General features: G+C 42.6%; 1 protein-coding gene across 1 annotated transcript in view; it reads left to right on the forward strand.

Moving 5' to 3' along the window:
* atg14 (autophagy related 14) overlaps positions 1-14,112 on the forward strand; it is a 37,916-nt gene that overhangs the window by 18,368 nt on the left and 5,436 nt on the right. Inside the window, exons 5-9 of the mRNA XM_078406664.1 lie at positions 2,897-3,134; positions 3,914-4,140; positions 6,235-6,352; positions 11,581-11,671; positions 13,133-13,218. Of these exons, the coding sequence (XP_078262790.1) occupies positions 2,897-3,134; positions 3,914-4,140; positions 6,235-6,352; positions 11,581-11,671; positions 13,133-13,218 (760 nt within the window). The remainder of the gene's footprint in view (positions 1-2,896; positions 3,135-3,913; positions 4,141-6,234; positions 6,353-11,580; positions 11,672-13,132; positions 13,219-14,112) is intronic.

Below are 14,112 nucleotides of genomic sequence, written 5' to 3' on the forward strand. Positions count from 1 at the left end.
AAGGGAGGAGGGTAGGGGGGGAGGGAGAGGGGAGGGAGGTGGGTAGGGGGGAGGGAGGGAGGGGGACCTCCCCTTTTCCCAGTACCCCTCTTTCCCCGTTGGGCCCGTCCTCGTAGGGTTTCCATTGTAACCGGGAGGAGGAGAGGGCGGGAAGGGGGAGGGAGGGAGGAGGGAGGTGTGGAGGGAGGAGGGGAGGGGAGCGAGGGGGGAGGGGAGGGAGGGGGTAGGGGGGAGGGGGAGGGAGGGGGAGGGAGGGGGAGGGAGAGGGGAGGGGGAGGGAAGGGGGGAGGGAGGGGGACCTCCCCTTTTCCCAGTACCCCTCTTTCCCCGTTGGGCCCGTCCCCGTAGGGTTTCCATTGTAACCGGGAGGGGGGGGAGGGAGGGTGGAAGGAGGGGGGAGGGGGAGAGGGGTGGAAGGGTGGAGGGAGTGGGGGAGGGTCGGATGGAGGGAAGGAGGGACGGGTGAGTTAGGGGCTGAGTGGTGATGGAGGTTGGGATTGAGGGGGGAGAGAGTGGGGATGGAGGTGGGAAGGAGGGGGGAGGAAGAGGTTGAGGGGGGAAGTGGGACCTCCCCTTTTCCCAGTACCCCTCTTTCCCCACCACCAAGCCCCCACCGCAACGACCCCTGTTGTCCCCCTCCCCAGTCCCCATTCTCAGACCCCCCCCATTCTCTTGGAATAAAAAAAAATACTTTAAAAAAAAAAAGAGCTTTTTAATTGCTTGTTTTGAAACATTCGCGGTTAAGTGCTTTTTTAAAAAACATTCGCGGTTAAGTGCTGGTTTTGAAACATTCGCGGCTACTTAGTGCTTCTGTCAGCTGCTTTTCGAAACAATGTTGCAACCATCTCACACAAGCATTGGGAGGATGGGAGGGAGGGAAGGGGAGGGAGGGAGGAGGGAGGTGTGGAGGGAGGAGGGGAGGGAGGGGGGAAGGGGAGGGGGGGAAGGGGGCGGGAGAGGGGAGGGAGGGGGGATGGGATGGGGAAGGGGGGAGTGAGGGGGACCTCCCCTTTTCCCAGTACCCCTCTTTCCCCGTTGGGCCCGTCCTCGTAGGGTTTCCATTGTAACCGGGAGGAGGGGAGGGAGGGAAGGGGGAGGGAGGGAGGAGGGAGGTGTGGAGGGAGGGGAGGGGGAGGGAGGGGGGAGGGGAGGGGGGAAGGGGGGGGAGGGGGGAGGGAGAGGGGGAGGGAGGGGGGGAGGGGGGAGGGAGAGGGGTAGGGGGGGAGGGGAGGGGGAAGGGGAGCGAGGGGGACCTCCCCTTTTCCCAGTACCCCTCTTTCCCCGTTGGGCCCGTCCTCGTAGGGTTTCCATTGTAACCAGGAGGAGGGGAGGGAGGGAAGGGGGAGGGAGGGAGGTGTGGAGGGGGAGGGAGGGGGGAGGGGAGGGGGGAAGGGGGGGAGGGAGGGGGGGTGGAGGTGGGAAGGAGTGGGGAGGAAGGGGTTGAGGGGGAAGGGGGGGGGGAGGGAGGGAATAGGGGCCCCATGCTGATCTGTGTATGTTAAGTGACTCGCACAACTTTAAAAAACTGGCAGTTGCTTTTCGCAACAATGTTGCAACAATCTCACACAAGCATTGTGACGTCACAAGCTGAAGATGTAAATTTAAAACCGAGCTGATCTCTCATTGGTGCACGGGTGCCATTGTGACATCACGCGCTGAAGCCCCTTCAAGAAAAGGGTTAGAAATGAAAATTTAAACTTTAATATCTCTCTAGCTTTAAAAAGGTAGCTTCAATTTGAACGAAAGTACTTACAATAGTTGCCCACGTTAATGGTGAATATGGCGGTACAAAAATCGTAGCGCTTTGGTGTACCGTCTGGGAGGAGTAGGGTTTGTAAGTTATGGACAGAAACTCTTCGGAATCTTCCGTACATACACATATACATACATACATACGGAATGTTGGACCGCAGAGTTTTAGTAGTATACTAGAAAAGAGGGCCCGTTGGGCCCGTCCCCACACCCCCCATTCTCACTCCCCCAGCCCCACTCTTACTCTCCAAGTGTGCCCGTTGGGCCCGGAAAAGAGGGCCCGTTGGGCCCGTCCCCACACCCCCCATTCTCTCCTCCCCCAGCCCCACTCTTACTCTCCAAGTGTGCCCGTTGGGCCCGTCCTCCTGATCTGTGTATGTCAAGTGACCACTATAGCCTTCATTCTTTTTTTTTTTCCCTAATCAGATGTTTGTTTGTTTTTTCCTAATCAGATGTGCAGTACTTTGGTCAACGTGGGTTGTTTTTAAATGTGCTATACAAATAAAACTGACTTGACTTGACTTGACTTGCAATAACAAAAAAGACTTCTTGGAAGCTTTTCGAAACAATGTAGCCGTCACAAGCTGAAAACTAAATCCTTGCTGAAAACTAAATGCTTTTCTGGAAACTTTTTGAAACAAATGTAGCCCCTTGAAGAAAAGGGTTAGAAATGAAAAATTTAAACTTTAATATCTCTCTAGCTTTAAAAAGGTAGCTTCAATTTGAACGAAAGTACTTACAATAGTTGCCCAGGTTAATGGTGAATACGGCGGTACAAAAATCGTAGCGCTTTGGTGTACCGTCTAGGAGGAGTAGGGTTTGTAAGTAATCTTCCGTACATACACATATACATACATACATACGGAATGTTGGACCGCAGAGTTTTAGTATTATATAGATATAGATATAGATAGATAGATAGATTTGCATGCCAAGGGCACATTATGGATTCATGACATTAAAGCTCTTGGACTAATGGAGCAGTTCTGTGAAGTGTACCTTCTATTAGTTCACAAACTTATTTTTGGAATACTACAGTGATTTTACTGTGCACATGGTATCAGAGATTTCATTACTCTTGCCAGGTTTATGAAAGTAAAACAAAATTCAGAATTATTGATTTTAACTTTGTGCCTAAATTCAGATGCAGAATTGATGTGTAAAAGTCAGGAAGACAATCAAAAGTTGCACCGCCGGGCTCAACGACATAATGAGAAAAAGGACAAGATTCAGAGGCACATTTGTAAACTAAGTGATTTGGTTGAGAAGAAAAATACAGAATTTTTGAATCGTCAGGAGCACCTCGCTCACAACCGTTGGACACACATCCTGGAGTTAACGCGAGTGATTTTCCCCTTACAAGAAGTGAAAACAGCAATGAGGTAATAAGGTCACAGTAGGATATACTTAAAGATCTGTTTATTTTTAAAATGACTGTTGCACATGGTTATGTTACTGGATTTTAATTAATATGGACAAATGATCCAGAAACATTGTTTTAAAATGGTTTGCATAACTGGGGTATTTGAGTTTAATAATTCATTTCCAGTATGTGGGCACCACGGGGTTTGCCAGTGATTACAATTCTCCAATTCTTTTAAACGTGGTGGTTTGCTACCATCTTGATCTGCTGCAGTTCTTAAGTGAAGAGTTCCATTATTTGCACCATGATAATATACTTTTGTATGATTTCCCTTTCTTCTGCTTTTGCTCTCTTTGTCCCTTCCCTTTGAAAGATTAAAAATGCACGTGATCAGGTCTCTTAAAACAGGACTGGAAAACATTGTTGAGCATGAGATAGCTCATGTAGGCAGTGATATATTAAGTTAGAGGAACAGCATGAAAACAAGCCCTTTTGTCCTTCTTTTTGCAATGTTACCCCACTTTCACATCCACTCCCTGAACACTGGGGCCCATTAATCTACAAACTGCTATTTTTGGATTCCAAAACAGAGAACTTAAGAACTTCAATTGAAAATGATATCCATTGTTAGTATAAGTTACTTTTACTTGTCTAAAATCTTTTGATCTTTAACCTTGTTGAAGTATCATATTTGGTTTTCAAAGTAACTTGTTATAGTCTAGAACAGCCAACCATATAAGTATTTTTTTTAAAGCATGAAATGTGTCATTTCATTGAGCTTTTGATTTGTAATGCTAGAGATCCAGCAGATGCACCATTTGAATCTGACGGCATGACCTCCAGCACTGTAAGTGAGCTGGCAGAAGCAAGGAGAACTACTTATCTCTCCGGCAGATGGATCTGCGATGATAATAATGGAGAAACTAACATTGGGATTGTTGGCCGCTGGATATATCTGCCCAGCAACGGGGACTATTCGGCTTATTATAACTGGGTGGAAGAGAAAAAATCTGCACAAGGGCCAGGTGAGGCTTTCTAGTGTTTAATTCTGAACATGCTACCTAGATTTACTGCTTGTTAGGTTGTTGGTACAAGGCAGTAAATTGTTGAGATTCTGTGCTCTTGTGTCGAGATTTGGATAAACGTTCACCCAAAAGGTGACCTATGTAATTCAATAATAATTTCTTTCTTTCTCTGTTTGCGAAATGCACAAGTCAAACTAATTGAACAAAAGAATAATACTGCTCATCATCCTCACCGTCAGTCCCACTGGGCATGACAAATATACAAAATTAAAATAGACAAAGTGCTGGCGTACTTCAGCAGGTCAGGCAGCATCCTTGGAGGACATGGAAAGGTGACGTTTTGGGTCAAGACCATTCAGACTGTGGTAGGGGGAGAAAGCTGGAAAGAGATGGGAGCAGGACAAAGCCAGACAGGTGACAGGACGATACAGATGAAGGGTCTCTCCCCACTACAGTCATTCTAACAAAGGGTTCCAACCTAAGACGCCACATCCATATGTTTCGGAGATGTGGCCTGACCCCCGAGTTACTCCAGCACTTTGTATTTTATTGTAAAGTAGCATATGCAGTTCCTTGTGTCTGCACAATAGAAATAGTGCTTTAGAGCAGTAGTGTGCAAGTGGAGCTCTTTGTAAGGTACATTTTGTTGACAGTTTGTTAACCTCTGTTTAACTTGGAATCCTTGAAGTTTTCAAAAACATTCTATCAGCTGTATTTATCAAAAGAATATTTTTCCACTCTCTCCCGTCGTTAAGAAAAAAATCTACTTTTGAAAGTTAAATGCAGATATTGCCAATATGAAATAAAACAGAAGACGTCAGAAATACTCAGCAGGCCGGTCAGGTTTGTTTTTGATAATTTATCGAGAAAGGGAGTAAAGAATTTGAGGGAGTGGAAATTAATAGGAGAAAGGGACTATCTCTAACATGGTGAGATTAAATAAGTTAATATTGCAGATAGATTCAGATTATGTTGGTTTGTCTGAAGATTGAAACACAGGAGAGTGTAGATGCTGGAATCTTGAGCAAAGTTCAAAGCATTGGAGGAACTCTGGGTTAGGCCATTCCTTCCCCAGATGACGCCTGACCTGCTGAATTCCTCTAGCACATTGTGTTTTGGCTGTATAATGTATTGCTAATTGTAGGACTCTAATGCATGTCCAGCAGGCCAGATGATACTAAGAGAAAAAGAGAGAATCGATCAAAATGCCAGAGGCAGAAGTGGCCAATTCTGATGTAAATTAAATGACTGAGGTACCTAAAATTGGTGAACTCAATATTGAGGCCAGATGGAAGACAAGTTGTTGTTCCCCAAGCCTGCATTGGGCCTCGTTAATAATGCAGGTGGCCATAGAGTGATGTCAAGTGGATGTGAGGTGGGAGATTTAAAGACAACTTATGGCAAATTCTGTTAGAATCCATGAGAAAAATCATTGCCCAATCTGACTGGGTTTGGTTATTGTGCATGTGTACGCTGCACTTGCGTGCATTACAAATGTATTCCCCATAGAATTGCCCTGGAAATGTAAAAGTACATGTTTAAATCTGTTATGCTCATCTGTCTTTACATAAAGCTGCCCCTTGTGCACCCAGGCTGAGAGTTAAATATTGTCCTTATTACACGCCTGGTTTATTTTATTCTTGAACATGTTTCTGCTTTTCAATTTTGGAAGCAATTATAGTACGAATTTAATTTCTGCCTTGACAGCTTGGGGTCGTCCAGGGTATATTTGTGCATCTATGAACAATCCCAAAAAAACAAAACACACTACAAGATTTCTGTGCTCCTCACTTCTAGTCTCCTTGGTATATTTGCGTGTAATCTGCTCCATTGTTAGTGCTGCCCAAATTCTGTGTAATCTTCTCCCTTTTATCCTTTAAACCACTATTTAGAGTTTTATCTTTTTGTGGTTGCTTGGCTTAATTTCTCTATGACCTTGTGCTACATTTTGTTTGATAATGCTATTGTTGAAGTGCAATGGTATGCTTTACTGTGTTAAATATGCTGAACATGAGTGTGATATTATTGAAGTTAATTAAATACTACATTTTACATATTTTACTTTATATCTTTCCTTGTGTTCTTCACATACAGATATGGAGCAGAGTAACCCTGCATTTACCATCAGTGCGGCTTTATGCTTTGCCACTCAACTGGCAAACATACTTTCTCACATTCTTGATGTAAATCTTCCCAAAAGACTTTGCAACAGGTAAGTATTATAAAAAGTAATAACCATGGTAAACCTTGCACATGTTTGTCAAGCTCTTTTTTTCGATCAAACAGTATGCCTTTTAATTTATTTTAAGCCTAATTCAATAGCATTTGAACTAAGTGTCAAAATTGAGAAAGAACATCTTTGAGGAATAAACAAGAAGAAATACTTAAATACACTTGCTTTGTCAAGGGAAGGGAAAACTTCTGTTGACACAAGGAGCTGCAGCTGTTGGAATCTTGAGCAGAGCACTCAAGTCTGAAGAAGTGTCACGAGCCATAATGTTGTCGGTTCATTTCCTCCAGAAAAATTCTGTAGGTGATCCTTCCTTTCTGGGGTTATTTGTGAAATATAACAATCTAATATGCATTAGAAACACAGAGTGTGGTTCTATTCAACATTAGCATCCTTCAAAACACTGAAATAACTGCTCAACAGGTTACTCTGTCGTAATGTCAACTGATAGTTATACATATGGGATTGCAGTGGAAGATCTACAAATAACAATGTTGAGAGACAAGAGATGCAAATGCCGGAATCTTGAGCAAAACATGGTGCTGGGGAATCTCAGCGGCTCAGGTAGCATCTGTGAAGGGAATGGAAAGATTTTTGAATTCAATTTTTGAGGAAGATTCCTGACCCAAAATGACATCTGTCCATTCCTTTCCCAGATGCTGCCTGTCCCACTGAGTTCCTCCAGCACTTTTTTTTTCCAAAATAATTTTTCCTTTTTTCAGTTAGTGAACATCTGAGATATATTGCGATGTACGCGAAGTATTGAAGATAGACACAAAAAGCTAGAGTAACTCGCAGAACAGGCAGCACCTCTGGAGAGAAGAAATGGCTGACGTTTCGGGTTGCGACCCTTAGAAACATAGAAACATAGAAAAATAGGTGCAGGAGTAGGCCATTCGGCCCTTATCCTTAAGCTGTGACCCCTGGTTCTGGACTCCCCCAACATCGGGAACAATCTTCCCGCATCTAGCCTCTCCAACCCCTTAAGAATTTTATATGTTTCTATAAGATCCCCCCTCAGTCTTCTAAATTCCAGCGAGTACAAGCCCAGTCTATCCAGTCTTTCCTCATATGAAAGTCTCGCCATCCCAGGGATCAATCTGGTGAACCTTCTCTGTACTCCCTCTAAGGCAAGAACGTCTTTCCTCAGGTTAGGAGACCAAAACTGCACACAATACTCCAGGTGCGGTCTCACCAAGGCCCTGTACAACTGCAGCAGAACCTCCCTGCTCCTAAACTCAAATCCTCTTGCTATGAATGCCAACATACCATTCGCATTCTTCACTGCCTGCTGCACCTGCATGCTTGCTTTCAATGACTGGTGAACCATGACACCCAGGTCACGTTGCATCTCCACTTCTCCCAATCGGTCACCATTCAGGTAATACTCTGCTTTCCTGTTCTTGCCACCAAAGTGGATAACCTCACATTTATCCACATTATATTGCATCTGCCATGCATTTGCCCACTCGCCTAATCTATCCAAGTCACTCTGCAGCCTCCTAGCATCCTCCTCGCAGCTAACACTGCCACCCAGCTTCGTGTCATCCGCAAACTTAGAGATGTTGCATTCAATTCCCTCGTCCAAATCATTAATATACACTGTAAATAACTGGGATCCCAGCACTGAGCCTTGCGGTACCCCACTAGTCACTGCCTGCCATTCCGAAAAGGACCCGTTTATTCCTACTCTTTGCTTCCTGTCCGCCAACCAATTTTCTATCCACCTCAACACTGAACCCTCAATACCATGTGCTTTAAGTTTGTACACCAATCTCCTATGTGGGACGTTGTCGAAGGCCTTCTGAAAGTCCAGATATAACACATCGACTGGTTCTCCCTTATCCACTCTACTAGTTACATCCTCGAAAAATTCTATAAGATTCGTCAGACATGATTTTCCTTTGGTAAATCCATGCTGACTTTGTCCGATGATTTCACCACTTTCCAAATGTGATGCTATCACATCTTTAATAACTGACTCTAGCATTTTCCCCACTACCGATGTTAGGCTAACTGGTCTATAATTCCCCGTTTTCTCTCTCCCTCCCTTTTTAAAAAGTGGGGTTACATTAGCTACCCTCCAGTCCTCAGGAACTACTCCAGAATCTAAAGAGTTTTGAAAAATGATCACTAATGCATCCACTATTTCTGAGGCTACTTCCTTAAGCACTCTGGGATGCAGCCTATCTGGTCCTGGGGATTTATCTGCCTTTAATCCATTTAATTTACCTAACACCACTTCCCGACTAACCTGGATTTCCCTCAGTTCCTCCATCTCATTAGACCCCCGGTCCCCCGCTATTTCCGGCAGACGGTTTACGTCTTCCTTAGTGAAGACAGAACCAAAGTATTTGTTCAATTGGTCTGCCATCTCCTTGTTCCCTATGATCAATTCACCTGTTTCCGACTGCAAGGGACCTACATTTGTCTTAACTAATCTTTTTCTCTTGACATATCTATAAAAGCTTTTGCAGTCAGTTTTTATGTTCCTTGCCAGTTTTCCCTCATAATCTATTTTCCCTTTCCTAATTAAGCCCTTTGTCCTCCTCTGCTGGACTCTGAATTTCTCCCAGTCCTCTGGTATGCTACTTTTTCTGGCTAATCTGTATGCTTCATCTTTTGTTTTAATACTATCCTTGATTTCCCTTGTTAGCCACGGATGCAGTCTTCAGTCTCTACCCGAAACGTCACCCATTGCTTCTCTCCAGAGTTGCTGCCTGTCCCACTGAGTTACTCCAGCTTTTTGTGTCTATCTTCGGTTTAAACCAGCATCTGCAGTTCCTTCTTACTCAAAGTATTGGCCATATTATATTGTGGTATGCACTGGTTAAACCAGGACTTGGAGTTGAAATTTAGATGTGATAGCATGTATACTTCAGGTCCTCAAGCTCCTACTCATCAAACTCAAGAATGCGCTCAAACCTTTGACCCATCAGGAAACGATAACCTCGGAGCAGATTTTCGACCTGGCATATAGTTTGAAGAGTCATATGTGGAATTGGGAAGATTTAAAATAATTGCTAAATAAACAAAGGATTAAAAATGAGAAAACAGTAAAATTGCAATCCATGAGATTAATTATTAAAAACACGGAATGTTTCTCTCTGCAAGACCAATAATGCATGGAGGTTTATTCCCTTCAGATTTTAACCCATATTCTTGTATTGCTGATGTGGGCAATATTGCAATTTAATTTCTTAGAATTTTGGTATACTAACGTAAGATTGTGTCAGCATATTCCTACAATTTACATCCTCGGAAATTTCTATAATTTTGTCGCAGTAATCTTAACTGTCTCATTGTTCTCTAATTTATCTGGTTAACATTGCTTAAATGGGAAATATCAGAACTATAACCATAAATACTAGCAAGAAAAAAATATCCAGAATTGTTGGGAACCTCCCATTACTCTGTGGATTGCTTGTAATGGATGCGTAGGGAATAGTTTTTGCCTTTCTCAACCAAAGTTCTGTCTTGCTAGTGGGACATTTGGAGATATCTCTTATTAACTTAGTTCACCCAAAGATTAATACTTGGGCCCGAAGTACAGGCAAAGTTGGACCAGGAGTAGGGCACTCAGCCATCAAGCCCTGCTCTGTGATTTAATAACATGCTGTAAGTTCAACTTTGCAGTCCCTCTCCCCAGTAGAAAAAAATTATATCAATTTTTTAAGTATCCGGTTATCACCTCCTTAAAAACATACAAAGAGTCTGCTTTTAGTGACTTTGATGAAGAGTGCCCCATAGATTCTGAATCCTCAATAGAAAAAAAACTCCATGTGACTTAAATGGGTGTCCTTATTTATGAACAGTGATTCCCAGTTTTCGATCCACCCGCCAGAAGAAACATCTCGACTTCCATATATCCACCTTTTGTACCAATGAAGCCCAGAAGCAGATCAGAAGTTGTGTGTCCTGCATTGTGATTTGCCTTCAGGATTCCTAATTCAGGACAACTTGTTCCCGTTATCATGCTATTGAACGGTCCTTCCATAAGCTGGGTTACTGTCCGATTCCCCTCTATCACATTGCGGACACTGGACCTTATCTGGAACTGATGCGCTACAATGCTGAGAACAATATTCTGCACTCAGTCTTTCCTTTTGCTCTACCTATTGTACTTGGATTTGGCTTGATTGTATTCATGTATAGTATTATCTGATTTGATTGTATAGTGCACAAACAAAAGCTTTCCACTGTACCTTGTTACACGTGACAATAATAAATCTAAACCCCAAGCCTTCCCTCCATCAGTAGTGTGACTTCCCTCATCTACTTGGCAGGATGAGTGTAGCTCTTAGCAACTCTCAAGAAGTTCAGATACATCCAGAATAAAGTAGAGCGTGATTGGTACCCCATTCACCACCCTAAGTAGTCATTCCCTCCACACTAATGCACAGTGGCTACAGTATGTATCATCTACAAACTGTGCTGTGGTAACTTGTCCATGCACATATTCTATCACCAAGAAGGGCAAGTCTATCAGGTGCATGGAACACAAGAAATCCACGTTACCTCCAAGACATACACCATTCTGTTTATGTTCTACACCATTGCAAAAACTTTGCAGTCACTGCTTTAAGTCATGGAATTCCCTACCCAGATAACAAATGCTCATGATGGATACTTGTTCTTCGCTACTTTCAAGTGGACAGTTGGGAATGGAGGATAATTGCTGGATTTCTAGTGTGGCTTGTGATGACAGAAGGCTGAGGTGGTGGGGGTGAAATGGATGGGTGTTGGTTGAGAAGGAGTGGAGGCATGTTGGTATCACTGGACCAGGGAAAATGGTGAAGATGACAATGGGATGGAGGGTGTCTGAAACTACACCTCTAAATGAAAATGGGGAGAATATTGGCAACTAAAATGGATAAATGGAAAAGAACTGTTTAGAGGGACATTGTCAAATGCGTGTAAATGGGACAAGTTGAGGTAGAGCATCTTGGTCGAGTTGGGCCATTGGGCCTGTTTCCATGCTGTATGAGTCTAACTCTGAATTTTTCAAACTAAAAATCCACGTCAATATTCTTTAAATATTTTCGATTCCTTTTCCGGCTTAAAGCACTTCTAGAAAACAAAGTGTGATATCATGGGGAATATAGACATGAATTTTATTCAGATGTCAATATGATCCTAACTTCTAGATTAACTTTTCTTTATACATATGTGATTTCAATATTTGCATAACTAAGATTTTATTTTTGCAGTGAGTTTTGTGAAGAGAATATGAACAGAAAGAAATTTATTCGAGCAGTGAATAAGCTAAACACAAACATCCTATACCTCTGCTTTTCCCAGGTATCACATTTCATATCAAAAGCATACCATTTTGATTTACAGATTTTTTCTTAGTACAAAATATCTAATTAGCTTTGGACTGAAAAATATTCCCTTATGTATCTTAATTCAGTTTGAGTTGTTGATGGGATCAGTGGGGCCTGTAACAAGGTATTGGTACTGGGTCCTTTGTTAGTTACTCATACTAAGAATTTGGATATGAATATAGGTAGCATGGTTAGTAAATCTTCAGATGACATTAAAATATAGTGAACAGTGAATTAAGTTATCTCTGATTACAATGGGATCTTGATCAACAGGGCTAATGGACAGAGGAATGGCAATAGAGTTTAATTTGGATAAATGCGAGGTGTTGCATTCTGGTAAGACTAACTTGGGAAGGATTTGGACAGTAACTGATAGGTCCCTGGGGAGTGTTGTAGAACCCAGGGGTGCAGGTACATATTTCCTTAAGGATGACAGGGTGGCGAAGGGGGTGTTTAGCACACTTGTCTTCATCAGTCAGTGTTTTGAGTGGAGGAATTGAAACCCTGTGTATAAAATGTTAGTAAGGCCAGATTTGGAATGCTGTGTCCAGTTTGGGTGTGCTGTTACAGGAAGTATATCATTAAACTGGAAAAGATACAGAGGAGATTTGAGGTTGTGGCTGTGTCTGGAGGGTTTGAGTTATGAGGGGAGGCTGGATTGGCTAGGACTGGAGAGGAGGTTGAGGGTGATTTTATTGACGTATATTAAAATCACAAATGCCATGGATAAGGTGAATAGCTAGTTATTTTCCTTCAGGGTAATATAGTCTGAAACAGAGGACATAAGTTTAAGGTGAGAGAGAAAAGTTATAAAAGAGATCCAAAGGGCAATGTTTTCACACAGGGTGGAACAAGCTGCCTAAAAAGGTGAGAGGCAGATGCAACTAGGACATTTGAAGAACCCTTGGACAGGTGCATGGATAGGGAAGGTTTGATTATGGGCTGGTAAAGGCAAATAGTACTAGCTTATTTAGGCAACTTGTTCGTCATGGACAAACTGAGCTCAAAGACCTTTCTGTTCTCTGATTCTAATAAGATGGAAGAAATCCAACAATAAATAGATTGTTAATTAAAGTATACAATAAAGCTCCAATAATCTGCTATTTGACTATTTAGAAATCCCATGATTCGGCAAGTAAAATAATATTTGCTGTGCTCCTGTTCCACTCACTGGTGCCCTGGTTTCCATTAAATTTACTTTAATCGATGGAAACCTTTAATATAATGGTGCCTAACATTTAAGTAAATTGCAAGTCTTTTGAGGGTATTAACAGAAATAACATGGCACTGGAAATTTGCTGGTCTGGCAACACTAAAGTCCCAAATGTGCTAGATTATCAGTTTTATCGTGATAACATAGTAGATAGAATTTTTAATTAAATTTATTTTTAATATGTAACATCGCTAATAATTTGCATCATTTCTGATCTCACAGCATGTTAATCCAGAGCTACTACATCCATTGCACACACTCCGGAACATGATGCACTTGGTCAGTCCAGAAAATAAAAGCCTGGGCAGGTATGTTGAATTATTTAATTGAATACAACTTAGCTGAAGATTAAGTTTTTAGTTATGATGAATTTACTTCTGCAAACTCAAAGTACAGTATGTAAACATTCAGGCAAATTAGATCATTTTCACATTTAAAAATTGGGTGCTGCATTTACCTGCCTAACCTGTTCCAGATTAGCTAATGTAAATATTTTTTATGTTTGTGTACTAAACTGGAGCGCACCTGGAGTACTGTGTGCAGTTTTGGTCTCCAAATTTGAGGAAGGATATTCTTGCTATTGAGGGCGTGCAGCGTAGGTTCACTAGGTTAATTCCCGGAATGGCGGGACTGTCGTATGTTGAAAGGCTGGAGCAATTAGGCTTGTATACACTGGAATTTAGAAGGATGAGGGGGGATCTTATTGAAACATATAAGATAATTAAGGGATTGGACACATTAGAGGCAGGAAACATGTTCCCAATGTTGGGGGAGTCCAGAACAAGGGGCCACAGTTTAAGAATAAGGGGTAGGCCATTTAGAACAGAGATGAGGAAGAACTTTTTCAGTCAGAGTGGTGAAGGTGTGGAATTCTCTGCCTCAGAAGGCAGTGGAGGCCAGTTCGTTGGATGCTTTCAAGAGAGAGCTGGATAGAGCTCTTAAGGATAGCGGAGTGAGGGGGTATGGGGAGAAGGCAGGAACGGGGTACTGATTGAGAGTGATCAGCCATGATCGCATTGAATGGCGGTGCTGGCTCGAAGGGCTGAATGGCCTACTCCTGCACCTATTGTCTATTGTCTATAAACTCTATTGAAGCTGCATGGATGCCTTATGATAATTGGTATTCATCCCATGGGCATGCTGCACCCGACTAGGTTAGATGTGTATCTGCAGTACATTTTGTAAATGATGTGCACTTGGTG

Source organism: Rhinoraja longicauda, chromosome 10 (genome assembly GCF_053455715.1).
Source record: "Rhinoraja longicauda isolate Sanriku21f chromosome 10, sRhiLon1.1, whole genome shotgun sequence".
NCBI lineage: Eukaryota > Metazoa > Chordata > Chondrichthyes > Rajiformes > Arhynchobatidae > Rhinoraja > Rhinoraja longicauda.